The following is a 16,797-nucleotide window of genomic DNA, read 5'->3' on the forward strand; positions in this document are numbered from 1 at the left end:
GTGCAAAGACTGGCAACTTGCATTAAATGTTCAGAAATGTAGACCTGTGCACATCACAAAACAACAAATATATAATATCCTATGACTACAATGTCAATGAGTTACTGCTGAAATTGGACAACTCCTACAAATACCTACGTGTAACATTATGTCGGGGTACGAAACGGAACGATCACATATGCTGAGTCGTAGGAATAGCAACAGCAGGTTTTTGGTAGACTACTTGTGAAAGCAGCCTACAAAGGGAATTGCTTACAAATCATTTGTGCAACACATCCTGGAATATTTCTGAAGTGTGTGGCACCTGTATCAAACATGACTAACAGGGGATGTTGAATGTATACAGAGATGGGCATCGCAAATAATCATGAGTTTGTTCGATCCATGGGAAAGTGTCACAGAGACGCTAAAGGAACTGAACTGGCACTATCTTGGAGATAAACATAAACTATCCTGAGAAAGACTACTTACAAAGTTTCAAGAATCGGCTTTAAATTATGACTCTGGGAATATACAACAGCCCACTACATATCACTCTCACAGGGATCATCAGGACAAGATAAGAATAATTACTGTACACACAGAGACATTTAAACAATCGTTCTTCACGTACTCCGTATGAGAATGGAAAGGGAAAAAACTCTAATAACTGGTACAATGGAATGTACCTTCTGCAATGCACTTCACTGTGATTTACGGAGTATGGATGTAGATGTGGAATATTTCTCACCAGTAAGGCCACTTCTGATGAGGCCACAATCCATGTCTCAGAATCTGTAAATAAAAAGCATTATGTTCATATTTGACGGTCACAGAATCCACATAGTATCAGGGACAATGAGCAATGTAGCCCAAAAAATCAATGTTTTGGTGTGGCCTCATGTGTGACACGATAATTGGACTGCTGTTCCTTGCTGAGAATATTCTCACAGGAACAGTCCACCTAGACATGTTGGAAATGTTTGCTTTTCCCCAGGTTGAAGGCCTGCAACCAAACCTGTGGTTTCAACAAGATGAAGCTGAACGTCACTGGTTCTTGGATGTTTGGAAAACTTTGAATTGAACATTTCCAGGATGCTGGATCGGACATGACGGACCCCCGAATTGGCCTCCTCATTCTTCTGACAACATAGCACAGATTCTTTTTCTCTGGGGCTACGTGAAGGACACCTTCAAAAGACCTCCATACTGAGATTGTGGAAGTCATCAGTACACATCCCTCCAGACTTGGTGCAGCAGGCCTGGATGGAAACTGAATAGAGACAAGACATTCTTTGTATCACTGCAGGGGCCCATGTGAAAGAGTGTATGTTTGATGTTATCTGCAAGCATTTGGCACGTGTTTTAACTGATGTATTTTTTTTTTTTTTTTTTTTTTAATTTAACTAGATGTAAAACTTATTTTTGAGAAATAAATAAATTTATTTCACTAATTTCTGTGTTTGGAGCAAATTGAAAATGAGGCATTTTGTTGCAGACACCTTGTGCATACTTCACAAGCAATGCACAGAAAAAATGTTGAAATTATCTTTCGGTAGGTGATAATTTTTTCACATTCTGTGACATGTCAACAACCTTGTCATATATTTTGTAATTTGTAAGCATATATTTTTCTCAATTTAATGTTTTAAAGCTTATGTTATACATAAAAATACAAGCAATTTCACACATAATACATTTCTCGACATTTGTTAACAGCAGTTATTTAAATACTGATTACAAAAATATTTTAACATTTATATAATGGCAGTGATCTCAGAATCAATTTGTTAATGCCTTTAGGAAGCATTCCCTCACTGCAGCCTGTTCTTCAAGACCGAAATTGTTAAAATGTACTGTCAACAGACATAACAGGCTATTCTTGACGGAGCTCATAATTAATAACCGTAGGCACAGAGATTCATTAGCAGCAGATACAAGAAAATGTGCACACACACACATTTACATAAATGTCGATCCTAGTCATAAGCATTAGCTTACATCACTTGAGGAAAAATGACTGAACTAAAAGTTTTCACAATAAACATGAAATCTCTCTCTCCTTCCCCCTTGCATGCACTCTCAAACACGTGCACGTGCGTGTGCAGAGACAGACAGACAGACACACGCACACTCTACATGCACCCATAAATTATTCTATCCAGCTATATCATTCATCCTAAGAGGAGAAGATAAGAATATGAAGCTAAAAATATTTCATATACAGAACTGCTATTTCTTTAAAAAAAACTACATGTAAGTGACTGGTACAGTTTATACGTTAATTACCATCTTTTGTGACAGTAATTAAAATCTTATTAAGACCAAATGCTTTTCACCTTATTTTAAAGCACCTTCAGTGGTCAAGATTTTTTGTTGTTTTACTTCATTCTTCCTGTTATTCCACATGTATGTGTTGGATTTTACCACACAGCCTTTTCACTGCACTAAATATGGGGCGAATCAAAATTATGTGAACAATCTTAATTTTGTTTCGTATTCTATTCCAGTTTGCTAGTACATGTGACTGATAGACTCACACTCGAGCGGAGAAGAGTGGTTGCAAGTTTAATGGAAGCCGTGCAGTCGGCAACAGAAGTGTGTCGAAGATTTGCAGAACAATTTCCACATAGATGGCCACCAACTCATTTAGCAATTTATCACATTTACCAGAAGTTTGAAGCAAATGAATCAGAAGCAGATAATTATCACAGGAGTTGGGGGGGGGGGGGGGGGGGCGGTGACCTTGAACAGGTAGAAGTGAAGTGAAGATGGCTCTATTGCAGGAGGCCACACTACAGGCTCCATCAAAATCGACAAGACGTTGGTGTCAGCAAATAAGGATTCCACAGAGGACAGTGAACCAAATTCTATCCAAGGACCTTGACATGCAACGAAATCACCTACAAACTGTCCAAGATTTGACCGCTCAGCAAAAACAGGAACAAGAACGCTCCAAGATTCTTGTAGAAATGTCATGGATGCAACCAGGCATTGTCAGGCAAATGATTTACAGTGACAAAGTTACCTTTTATACCAGTGGTCACGTAAAATGTAAATGTCGTGTGACTAGGGCCTCCCATCGGGTAGACCATTCGCCGGGTGCAAGTCTTTTGATTTGACGCCACTTTGCCAACTTGCGCATCGATGGGGAGGAAATGATGATGATTAGGACAACAAAACACCCAGTCTCTGAGCGGAGAAAATCTGCGACCCAGCCGAAAATTGAACCCGGGCCCTTAGGATTAACATTCTGTGATGCTGACCACTCAACTACGGGGGACGGACTGTAGTAACATTAATTGTCACAACAAAAAATGTTCTGGGGTACTATTCATGTATCATTCGTGAGCAAAAACATGCATCCCTCAGGGTAAATGTGTGGTGTGGCACAACTAAATAGATTCTTCTCCTCAAACTTTTCCCCCAGAATGAAACAATTAATGCTGCATGATACTGAGAAATCCTAAAAAAATGAAGGAGGTTGATACAGAGCAAAAGACGGAGAATGTTAACAAAGGAACTGTGGTTGTTGCGTGACAATGCACATCCCCACACAGCCAGTGCCACAAAGAAACCTTTGGGTTCATCTGTCTGGGACATTATCGACCACCTCACTCACAGCACTTATTTGACACCTCTATGAAGTTGTTTATGGGTTGAAAATGGTTTTCTACCAATGGCAAGGTCCAATTTGTCACAAACAATGAGCCAAAGAGTCCAAACGAGACTTTTTTGTCAAAAGTTTCAGAAAGCTCGTCCCTAGGCACAAAGTGCTTTGAGAATTAAAGCGACTACGTCAAAAAAATAATGTCTGATCTACATCTCTAAATTTGTAAATTTTTCATTACCTGTTCAATTTTTAAACAATCAAGCACTCTTAATTTTTGGATTTTTCATACAAAGATGTTGTTTTAATAATTTTTCTGATAAATCTTCTTTAACTATTGCACTGTTTTATTTATAGCCTAAAGGAGGTTACTTTCCAGATAGCCCTCACAGTTAAAAACCTATAAAGTTTTGTGGAGCCAACTCGGAAAATCCTTAAATGACACTAACTCTGTTAATCTATAAACATAGCATTAGTCCATCATTCGTGACACTGGCTACATATTTCAGTAGCTAATTTCCAAAATAGTTTTCCGAGATTAACTCTGTTGGCGTCTCGAGATTTTCATCCTCTTGTCGTTTGTCCTTGGTGGTGGTGGAGTCTCTGTCTGCATGTGTCGATTGTAAACACTGCAAACAAATACAGAAAGGTGGTTAATTGTACTGAAAGAAAATTCAGTCCTTAAAGCTAATAAATTACTGGTCTTAAGGAGATAAAATGTTTAGTACTGCTGACAAGCACTGGCCCTACGAATCGATCAATTTGCTCGACAGATGTCTCGAGAAGAATTCATCATCTATGTAAGTTTCATGCATCTGCATCTATATCTACATGGATATGCCACAAATCACACTTAAGTGCCTGGCAGTAGGTTCAGCGAACTACCTTCACAATAATTATCTATTATTCTACTCTCAAACAGAATACAGGAAAAACGAAGACCAAATCTTTCCATGCAAGCTCTGATTTCCTTTATTTTATTATGATGATTGTTTCTCCCAAAGTAGGACAGTGTCAACAAAATATTTTCACATTCAGAGGAGAAAGTTGGTGACTGAAATTTTGTGAGAAGATTCCACCACAACGAAAAACGCCTTTCTTTTAATGATCTCCATCCCAAATCCTGTATCATGTCAGTGACATTCTCTCCTCTATTTTGCGATAATTCAAAATGTGCTGCTCTTCATTGAATTTTCTCGATGTACTCCATTAAACCTATCTGGTAAGGATCCCAGACCACGCAGCAGAACTCCAAAAGAGGATGGACCAATGTAATGTAGACAGTCTCTTTAGTAGATCTGTTACATTTTCTATGTGTTCTTTCCAATTTAAATTGTCCATAATTGTAATTCCTAGGTATTCAGTTGAATTCAGCCTCCAGATTTGATTGATTTATCATATAACTGAAGTTTAATGGATTTCTTTTGGCATTGATGTGGATGACCTCACACTTTTCATTATTGCTAATTTTTGCAACATTCGGATATCTCTTTTAAATCATTTAGCGATTTGTTCCAATCTTCTGATGAGTTTACTAAATGATAAATGACAGCATCATCCGCAAACAACCTAAGACGGCTGCTCAGATTGTCTCCTAAATCGTTTATACAGATAAAAACAGCAGAGATCCTAAAACACCACCTTGGCGAATGCCAGAAATCACTTCTGTTTTACTTGATGACTTTCTGTCAGTTACTATGAACTGTGACCTTTCTGACAGGAACTCACAAATCCAGTCACATAACTGAGATGATATTCCATAAGCATGCAACTTCACTACAAGCCGCATCAAACAGAACAGATATCTGACACATTTAGTAACATGCTGATCCTGTAAAAATACAGGATAAGGTCAGGAAAAAGAGGGAGTTTATTTTTAGTAGGGTATAATGTGTGGTGTGGCATGGACCACACGGATAATCATTTGATGGAGTTTTTGAAATCAGTTTTGTTGAGGTCAGTCTTTGTAAAGTAGTATATAGGCACTTCACAATGAATTGTGCAACTTTGTGTATAACCCAAAAAGGAGAAATTAATGAAGTCAGCGTGACATGTAAATGAGAATCATCCCTGAGAACTTGCATTTATTTGGAGTAATAAACAAGAAGTGGAATGAAAACAGGTGTTGGATTATTGACAGTCAATGGCGAAAGTGGGCAACAGTTAACTCAATCCCCAAAGTTAAGTAGCATTACCATAAAATATTAGTTTCAATTCTCTGTTACTATCCAATACTGTTAACTCTCTGTGATGGTTTTCATGTCTTTCTGATCAGATCACCTGTCAGTAACAAGTTTTAGCTACTCTGCCAATCTGAATTTTTGTGTATTATCGGATAGTTACATTAGAAGGTCACTCAGACCCCAGGATGAGAGGGGCTCAGCTATAGTGAGAAAGAGGGTAATCAAGGAAGAAGAGGGAGGCATCAGAAAGAATAGGTCAGTGGTGGCACAGCTTGTGCAGAAATATTTGGCTGGTGTGCAGAAACACATTCTCGTTCTCAGTGCTGGACAAGTCCGGCCCTCTGTTTCAAAGGGTCGACTACCTCATTTGCCTATTACCCACACAACTATGAGTATTGTCCATTACGAATGAAATGTTCTCTGCTTGCCTCAGCTACAGTGCGAGAATGGAGGCGTGCGCATGCTGGTCGCACTGCAACCTTTCACAAATGAGTTTAAAGAAACTATTTGGTAAAAAAATCTGATTCTCGCACATTTCATAGCATCATTCATCAGCTTCATGATGAACTACCTATCATTTCATCAACAATCATAGTAACTGTAATATTTCTATATCCAGAAATGTGCTGTGCCAAATTCGGATACTTCGCAATGTAAACTATGGATCGCTTTGAGTCTGCATTCAGTGCATGTTAAAGTATGTAGCGCACTCACTTCCGATCATCTGTGCAAATCAGAGTGGAAGTGAAATATTCGTATTACCCTTCAGATATCATAAATGGTTTGAGATACCAAGAACAACTTTTGGCAAATGGTAGACTGCAATGCAGAGTATTTTGCCACATAGTTAACAAGCAAAATTTTCTTATCAACTACAATACACAAGTGACTATAGATTTTTTCAATGGATTAATGTAATTCTTCGAAGGGTTATTGATAGGTGGTGAAATGAAAATTAGTATGGTTTCTGTAATACCATAAATGAATGAATCAGACTTTTATTTCTACAGCAAGCATCAGATTTTCATTGGCATTCACTTGTCCTCAATTGTTTGATTAATAGTAGACTGTTTCATACTTACATTGCAACTGCAGCTGCATTAGCATATTAGTGTGGTGAAATAGTGCAAACACCGCTATGTTTTAGAAAAAGAGCTTATTTTAACATGGCAACAAGAGACAGGAAAAAAGGTACACAAGATAAGCAACAATAAATTATTCTCTCTGATCAGTTTCAGTTTAATCCTGTACCAATGATGTTTATTATTAAACAGTTGATTTGACAATTTGTGATACTGGCATAACCTGTTAATACGACTGTTTGCAGGCCCGTTAGCTGTAGTGTACAAGTTCTGTGAGACACGAGTTTGTGTGAAGGCTTAAACTGTATGACTACACCTCCCTACCACACCGCCCCATCTGCAAGGGAGACCCCCCCCCCCCACCACTACTTTTGCCCCCTCCCCTACCACATGGCTAGCAGCCAATTAATATTGTATGCACTCTAGATCGGTACGCATTGTACCAACTCCATCCCAGAGATGATAAGAACACAGTGGGAAGTAGAAACAGATTACGGGCAAGAGACATCGATAGTGCATTTAAGAATTACGACAAAAAATATATCGTCTCTAACCTACTCTCCCTGACACCTTCCACTTCATTTTTTCTGCCCTCATCCTTACAGATTTATTCCTCATATAGTCAAGTCTGAGTGACTTTCTGGTGCATCTCCTTTTTAACATTACCTTTCTGTTTCTCAAGGAAGCAACTATTTGTTCTGAAAGGTAGGATAGTGCATCACGTCCACTTTTGTGAATGTCTAACAGCACCACTAAATACGGCTAGCAGTGTGTGTATTGTAGCTGACTTAGCAGAGAAGAAAGATATGTTCTAAATGTTATCTATTCAAGAATGTGAACAAATGTAAGAATTACTAAAATTGGATTTTGGATTTAATCTGATTAAAAATTGCCAATTCCACATGATCTATGAAAAATAATTCAAATCCAGGACTTTATGCAAGTAATAGAATGACAATGATCAGGAGCATTGATCTGTTAAGTCTGCAGGTCATGGCCTAGCTATAGGTAGAGTACAGTTTTTCTTCAGCACTCACTAAGAAGGGCAGAGTTGTAGGCCCACCAACCCGGTCACCCTTTACCTTGGTACTGATTCGGTAGGAGCCTCGGTACACCTAAGTTGCCCTGGAAGAAATGGAATAAGGTAGAACCTCTGCCACTGCCTGGAACTGAAGCTGGGCCCTGCATGGTTGGAGTCTAGTGCTCTATCAACGAGACCACTGCGTCCACATAGAACTAAAAGTCAAGTAGGAGTAATGTCTCACTTCCTGCTCTGGAATAATTTTGAATCTATTGTAGTGGACTCATTGTTTTGACATACATTACAATTACAGTTAAATTTTGTTCAAATTAAATCACCACAATAAAGTGAGTGCAGGAGAGTTAGACTATGCGGACGAGGCTCCAAGCAGTCAACAGTTGTGTAAAAGAGATACAGAACCCTGCAGAGCTTGTGGAAGGCACATTTCTCTGCAGCTAACTGTACCATCGCTGGGACATTCCGCCCTGTCAGAGACAGAGCCAATTGTCAAAGCAGTCATATAACATGCACTATGTGATGAAAAGTACCAGGACACCCCCAAAAACGTATGTTTTTCATATTAAGTGCATTGTGATGCCACGTATTACCACATACCCCATATCAGCGACCTCAGTAGTCATTAGACATTGTGAGAGAACAGAATGGGGAGCTCTGCAGAACTCGTGGACTTTGAACATGGTCAGGTGATCGGGTGTCACTTGGATAATATGCCTGTATGCTAGATTTCCACATTCCTAAACATCCCCAGGTCCACTGTTTCCGATGTGATAGTGAAGTGGAAACGTGAAGGGACACGTACAGCACAAAAGCGTACAGGCCGACCTCGTCTGTCGACTGACAGACACCGCCAACAGTTGAAGAGGGTCGTCATGTGTAATAGGCAGACATGTATCCAGACCATCACACAGGAATTCCAAACTGCATCAGGATCCACTGCAAGTACTATGAAAGTTAGGTGGGAGGTGAGAAAATTTGGATTTCATGGTCAAGCGGCTGCTTATAAGCCACATATCATGCCGGTAAATGCCAAACAATGCTTCGCTTGGTGTAAGGAATGTAAATGTTGGACGATTGAACAGAGGAAAAATGTTGTGTGGAGTGACAAATCATGGTACACAATGTGGTGATCCGATGGCATGATGTGGGTGTGTTGAATGCCCGGTGAATGTCATCTGCCAGCGTGTGTAGTGCCAACAGTAAAATTCGGAGGCGGTGGTGTTATGGTGTGGTAGTGTTTTTCATGGAGGGGGCTTGCACCCCTTATCGTTTTGCATGGCACTATCACAGCACAGGCCTACATTGATGTTTTAAGCACCTTCTTGCTTCCCACTGTTTACGAGCAATTCGGGGATGGCGATTTGCATCTTTCAACACGATCGAGCACCTGTTCATAATGCACGGCCTGTGGCGGAGTGGTCACATGATAATAACGTCCCTGTATTGGACTGGCCTGCACAGAGTCCTTACCTGAATCCTATAGAACGCGTTTGGGATGTTTTGGAACGCCGACTTCGTGCCGGGCCTCACTGACCGACATCGATACCTCTCTTCAGTGCGGATCTCTGTGAAGAATGGGCTGTCATTCCCCAAGAAACCTTCCAGCACCTGATTGAACGTATGCCTGTGCGAGTGGAAGCTGTCATCAAGGCTAAGGATGGGCCAACATCATATTGAATTCCAGCATTACTGATGGAGGGCACCACAAACTTATAAGTAATTTTCAGCCAGATGTCCAGATACTTTTGATCACATAGTGTATCACCTTTGCCACAGCTGCTGCACGCTCCTCTAGAGGCAATTCTGATGACAGGCTGCCCCCCTGCACAAAAGGCCACTGCCAAAGAGTGAGTGGCAGCAGTTGACCACCTCTTAGATGAAGTTCTGTGCATGAAGCAGTCTTGTGCAAACTAGGTGCTATGCCATGCAGGGCAAGTCCAAATAGTTTTTGGGAAGGTAGAAAAAACAGTGGAAAAGTTTCTGGTTTTGTTAAGTGTCTGCAGCAGCAATGTCAGCAGCACACACTCATCCCAGAGATAAACTGCTAACAATACAGTCTAAAATTTCAATTAATATTGAACTGTGTTCACTTTTTCTTTCACTATCTCTCTGTCTCGTTTCTCCTGATGAAAACTTCCTCCTAAGTAGTCGCCATCTGGAGATCCAAAAGGGTTTTACCTCCAGGACATTTGACCCAAGAGGACACCAATCATCATTAAACATCATTCAAAAATTAGAGCTGTAGTTTCCCTTTGCTTTCAGCTGTTCGCAGTGGTTGATGTTACGAGGCCAGAGCAGTCATCTACTGAAAAGGTGCTGCTCTCTCCAGAAACCTCATGTTTGTCTCACCTCCTAACAGATACCCCTCCTTTCTGGTTGCACCTGTGATACAGCTATCTGCATTGCTAAGGCAAGCAAGCCACCCCACCAATGCATTAATTGTTGGAAAGTCTTTCTGAATGTATTTGCCTGGAGTGCAGCCATGTATGGAAGTGAAACAGGGACTATAAACAGCTTACACAAGAAAAAAATAGAAGCATTTGAACTTTGGTGCTTCAGAAGAATGCTATAGATTAGACTGGGCAGATCAAGTAACTAATGAGGAGGTACTGAATAGAATTGGGGAGACAAGAAATTTGTTGTGCATCTTGACTAAAAAAGGGATCAGGTGATAAGACACATTGTGAGACATCAAGGGATCACCAATTTAGTATTGGAGGAAAGTGTGTGTGTGTGTGTGTGTGTGTGTGTGTGTGTGTGTGTGTGTGTGTGTGTGAGGTAAAAATTGTAGCGGGAGACCAAGAGATAAACCTAATAAGCAGATTCAGAAGGATGTATGTTGCAGTAGTTATTCACAGGATAGAGCAGCATGGAGAGCTGCATCAAACCAACCTCCAGACTGGAGATGATGACTGTCAAGAACAACAATAACAACTACCTTTTTGTCATGTGAATATTGTTACGTACACTAGAATATGAGCTACCAGCAGAAAAAGACATTGAAATGGATAACAACTATCTCCAGACAGCAGAAATTAAGTTTTTCCATTCTTCCATACATAAAATATAAATGGATACAATAAGGAATGAGGAACTGAAGTGATAGCAGTCTGTGAAGAGGCTGACTCCCCAAGCGGCACCTCAGATTACTTTGACCAAAACGTTGCAGGGAGAAGATTGAGGGAGAAGACCTCCTGACAGCTGGTAGAAGCAGATTCACTGAAACCTCAAAAGTTGAGGTGCTGACTGGCATCAGACAAATGACCAGTGACTGAGGCAGGACAAGAGGACTCAGAAGAGACTTGTCTGCAGCCACACCCAGCTTTCTGGAGCCAAAATTATTGTATACTGATCAGGTTCCTATTGGAGTTGGCTGGCAAAATAGCTCAATCTTTAACAGTTGTGTACGACAGTTCACTTGGAGGATCTATGAGGTTATCCACACAAGTAGGGGAGACTGCTGTAACTGGAAGGTACTGTAGCTAAGAACATCTGATGTTTCCTGGCTGGGGTTTTAGAACTGCATAAAGAAACATGCACTAGAAAGCACCACAAGCAGTTTCCACCATTTTCTATTATCTTGTTGTTATGAGACGTGAGGCTGAGTTCTGTTCAGAGTTTGCAAGTATTACGAGTCGTATATACCTATATACCTGAGTGTTTTCTATATACCCGAGTGTTTCAAACTGAATATAGGGTTTTTAAGGCTTTGTAGCATTTATTATGTTCAACTTAAAATTGTAAATAATAAGCACATGAGACAGCAACTCAAAAACCTTGATCAGTGTGTCAGAAGTAATTGTTGCAACAATGTTTCTAAAGTTGGGTAGCAGAAGCACATGTAAATGATACTTTATGAACACCCAAAGATAAAAAATTGCACGGAATCAGATCTTACACAACACAGAGATCATGCAAGACGAGCTCTGTCATCCAGTCCCCTGCGGCCAATCCAGAGGTCGGGTACAACGTCGTTTAAGGAACTCCATACTGAGTTATGCCAGTGAGGCTACACATCATCTTGCTGCCAGATAAAGTTCTGTGATTCAGCTTCTGAAAATTGAGAAAAGAGCCATAGTCCTACTGCATCAAGATACGCAACACCAGTTACAGTCACTTCACTGACAAAGAAAGGTCTGTAAACTTTCCACCAGCATATGGCACTAAAACATTCAATTAAGGGAGCCTCATTGCAACTGTACCATCAAGTGGGGATTTGCTGACCTCCAGATGTGCACATTATGTGTGTCCACCTTTCCACTTAGGTGAAATGTCGATTCATAACTGAAGATGATACGATCTAGAATCTTCATCACGCAGTATAATATCTGTGGGCTTTAGCATTTGTAACAACTACAAATGATAATGACATAGTTGTAAACATCCTCTTAAAAGTCCCACACAGACATCACTGCAATTGATAATTCATGACTAGTCTAATGAACTGGTTTCTTGGGGCTATGTACAGAAGACTAACTTGTTCACCAGGTTCTTGAACCACTCTTGGTCAATCCATATTCTTCCCTTTGCACACAGGTATACAAACAAACCTGTTTTGAGTTGCTCTTCCATTTGCTGTATTATTTATAATTGTATGTTGAATGCAATAAATGCTACAATGCCTTAAGACCTGTATATTCATTTTGACATACCCCATATACTGAAGTTATTTGGAGGACATTGTTAATTCTCGAGTTACAGATATTTATGGTGAGTAAAATTCTGTATATTTTAAAACTAGTTATATAACTTGTGGGTGGTTAAGCCATGCTTCATCACACACACCATTTTGCACCTAGAAACAGAAAAAGGTTGCTATAATGGAACAAAAACAAATGACTTTTGCAAATGAACTGAGTTTCTTATATGACTTCATAATTTGCCCTGTTTTGAAAATAGAATTTTGTGTTGGTTGCCAATAGCTTATGTTTGAAAATGTTGTTAACTTGCAAACTGGTTTTTGACTGTACTACTCCTTGAACTGATTTTGCTTACTGATTATTGGTGTGTAGCAGATTACTGATTTAACACATAGTATACTAAACACAATACTCACAAGATTTATTGGCTGTAGCACTTTTAAATTTTAGTAGAATATTTGGGTTGCTAGGTACATGACCACACTGACCTAGGAACAGATTTCCACATTTGGAAAAACAACACTTTTTAATGGAGTAATTTTTGTAACTGTAGAAAAAGGATTGCAGCGCACGTAAAGGGAATGATATCATTTCAAAACTGATTACGAAAATATATTAAACTTCTAGAGGTTAAGGTTCGCAAAGTGTTCCAATGTACAATACTCTACTACAAAGAGTCCATTACATTTTGGCTATACAATAAATCGCACAAATTTAAAGTCCGTCAATTCTACTAAATGCATAGGGATTACAACTGTGATCAACTTAAACTGGAAGAATCACATAGAAAATGACGTCAAGGAAAACCAACAAGTAAGGTGCAACAGATCTGCTAAAGTGACTGCCTACACTACACTTGTCCATCCTCTTCTGCATTATTGCTGCACAGTATGGGACCCTACAAGATAGGATTGATGTAGGACATCTTACTGCAAAAATTTGCAGTAAGATCTTTTACTACATTTCAATACCAATTTTCTCCTCTAAATGCAAAAATACTTGTTGACTCATCTACATTTGGGGGTAAAGGATTGCTGCATGGCTCAAGGACTTGCTGATTTTGAGTTTGAGCACTTGTACCTGCAGATGCTCTTACTCACGAGCAGAGCAGCTGCAGCATGAGGAAAATGCACGAGCAACGTGTGGTTGTACCAACACGTGAGAAGTGCCAACTCAAATACAGGAGGGTCAGTTCCGACAGCGGTACCACCTAATACTAGCATGGTAAGTCGGCACTGTGTAACACCGACAATTCTTTGCATTTCAATCTGCTGTGTGAGGAACGATGAGTTTGGAAAATGTTTAGAATATCATAAGGCAGTTAATACTTGCACGAGGTTAGGCAGTTAATACTTGCATGAGGTTCAATTTACAGAGGTACTACATGTCTTATAATGTCAAAGAATGCAGAAAAAGAAAATGTGAAAGATGTTAGTATGTACAAGAGATTTTAAAACTTAAAGAGAAGCTCCCTGAAGAGGAGGAAGTAGACGAAGAAAAATAAAGTGAGTGCGCTGGTTGGATCAGCTACAAAACTGCACTATTTTTAGTAATCTTTGCACCCTTTCGTGGATGGTAATCTAATAAAAGAATACTTGATAGCTGCAACTGAACATTTAGGTAAGCTTCAGGCAAAACACTTCTGCACGGTGCCATTATCATGCACGACAATCACATGTCGCACGCTATAGTTCAATTCTTTTATCTTGGCGGCTCGCACATGCCCGCCCAGACGTGGGAGATTGCTGCGTTGCCAGTTGCACGCGCCAAGAGAAGCAGCGCCATAGTATAGCATAGTTAGCAAGCTTATGTTTAGGGGGGAGCGCGCAGTTAATGAAGTAAAGCCACCACGGCCGCATTAACCCGTTCGCTGCTACAAAGACGTGCTCCCTGCATTCCACGCTGTGCGTGATTTTGTCACTGCACTGCTCGCCTGTGCAGACACATGGTCTTCCGACTGCTTAGACACTCTTATCATTCGATTCCACAAAAACTATTTGGCCCAAAAATTAGATTTTTACACATCTTCTTGACTGATACCTTCCCCCCATAAATGACTTAATTTTGTTTCGATGTTCAACACAGTTATTATGCAGCATTAAATATAGTAAACCATTGCGCAAAATTTGGAAGAGTTTGCAGAGGTAAAAGTCCATAGAGTATACTTTCCGTATGGTCGATTTTAGTTGCCACAATGTTGAGCATGAAATGTGGACAAGATATCTAAATTTCATATAAAATTTACTGTATAACAATATCTCATTTAATTTAAGTACCACATAGGTGTCATGTGTAATATTGAGAAATATTCCATGTTTTGCGACTGTAACAAAAGTTTTATTTACACTGGGCACGTTTGGCTTTATGTTAAAGCACTTCAATCAATCAAAAGGAAGTAGACAAATACATTAAACAAAACTGTGGACTTACAAAAACATTAGGACTTGAATATACCGTCTATCAGTGAAGTGCTCTAAGCTATGACAAATATAATTTTTGTGTGTGGCACACACAAACATCATTTATTTGCTAAAACACTGATCAGCCAACACGAACGTTGAATATTGTGTTACCGCAGCACAAAACTACGAAAGGTGACTTGGCAATGAAGGAGACAAAATACTGTCCACTGAAGATGCTTCAAAAGAGAGAAACGCATCTGGTCTAAATAAGTCGCTTATTACAGTTGCAGAAGAGGGATATATTTCAGTACCATTGGTAAAACTGCGACTGTGGAACAAAAACAAGAAAGAGAACATGAGTACCATTGTGTATGTGCCATACCTTTCAGCGATGGAAGTGCTTTAAAATAAAGCCAAATGCGCCGTGTGTAAATAAAACTTTTATTACAGTCGCGAAAGACGGAATATTTCTCAATATTACATACGACACCTATGTAGTACTTAAATTAAATGAGATATTGTTATACAGTAAATATTATATGAAAGTTAGGTATCTTGTCCATATTTCATTCTCAACACTGTGGCAACTAAAATCGACCATACGGAAAGTATACTCTATGGACTTTTACCTCTGCAAACTCTTCAAAATTTCGTGCAATGGTTTACTACATTTAATGCTGCATAATAACTACGTTGAACATCGAAACAAAATTAAGTCATTTATGGGGGGAAGGTATCAGTCAAGAAGACGTGTAAAAATCAAATTTTTGGGCCAAATAGTTTTTGTGAAATCAAATGACAAGTGTGTCAAAGCAGTGGGAACACCATGTGTCTGCACAGGCGAGCAGTGCAGTGATGACAAAATCGCGCACAGCGCGGAATGCGGGGAGCACGTGTCTGCAGCAGCGAAACGGTTAATGAAGAGACAAAGCAGTAGAAATTTCAAAAAATTGCATTCAAACGAATATAATTCGTGAAGTAAGGCACTTCGATATTGTTTTTAAATAATGAAAATATTAAGCACCGCACAAGGTTTGAACTCACTACCTTTCACGTAGAAGCCCAACACCTTAACCGTTACGCTAACGCAGCTCGTCTGACTGCAGAACGCCATGAGTACTCTAACATGTCACGCAAAATACTGACAAACACTGTTGGTATGACTATGAATTACTCACGCTTCATCGAAGTACAATAGGAAATAAACAATTACCGCTGTTCTTTATTGCGAAAAAGCGGTTCGTGAGATTGATACAAACACCTTTCCTTGCTATCGCCTGAATTAGGAGTCTTATTGCTTGTTTGGTTTAATTAATTAATAGAATATGAAGCAATTGGTATAAAGAATGCTTTTTCCAAACTTTCTATAAAAGGAAGTCTGCTATCAAGACATTGCTTTTGTTCAATTACTTTATTTATGACTGAACATTTCTAAAACTGAGGACACTCGTCCGTGCTCTGCACTGTAGTCGAGATCTGGCAATGTCGTTCTCTGTTCATTGGCTGACTGTGTTTTGTGACGTCAGATGCGCAGAACGAACCTCTTTCTTAGCAGAATTTAAGAAAGTTTAGAATACGTAGGTTTGTCATCGAATTTATTACTTTATGCTTCTACAGCAGGGGCGTCTAACCTTTTACCTTATCTCGGCCACACTGATAGAAGATTACTACTTTTGGGCCACATAAAATATACTTAACACTAACAATAACCACTGAGGTGAAGAAAAGGGGGAGGGGGAATGTTCGGTTGGAGGTAAGTATAGTAGTTTGAAATTGAAAATACACAACTATCATAAACTTACAAAAATGGAATTTTATGGATTTTTTTTCTGATTGTGTGACAGATGCTCTCTTCTTGTGAT

General features: G+C 39.5%; 1 protein-coding gene across 1 annotated transcript in view; it reads right to left on the reverse strand.

Moving 5' to 3' along the window:
* Nucleotides 1-1,606: 1,606 nt before the first annotated feature.
* LOC126428160 (ras suppressor protein 1) overlaps nucleotides 1,607-16,797 on the reverse strand; it is a 60,844-nt gene continuing 45,653 nt past the window's right edge. Inside the window, exon 8 of the mRNA XM_050090070.1 lies at nucleotides 1,607-4,218. Within this exon, the coding sequence (XP_049946027.1) occupies nucleotides 4,128-4,218 (91 nt within the window). The 3' untranslated portion in view covers nucleotides 1,607-4,127. The remainder of the gene's footprint in view (nucleotides 4,219-16,797) is intronic.

The sequence above is a fragment of the Schistocerca serialis genome, chromosome 12 (assembly GCF_023864345.2).
Source record: "Schistocerca serialis cubense isolate TAMUIC-IGC-003099 chromosome 12, iqSchSeri2.2, whole genome shotgun sequence".
NCBI classification, from domain to species: Eukaryota; Metazoa; Arthropoda; class Insecta; order Orthoptera; family Acrididae; genus Schistocerca; species Schistocerca serialis.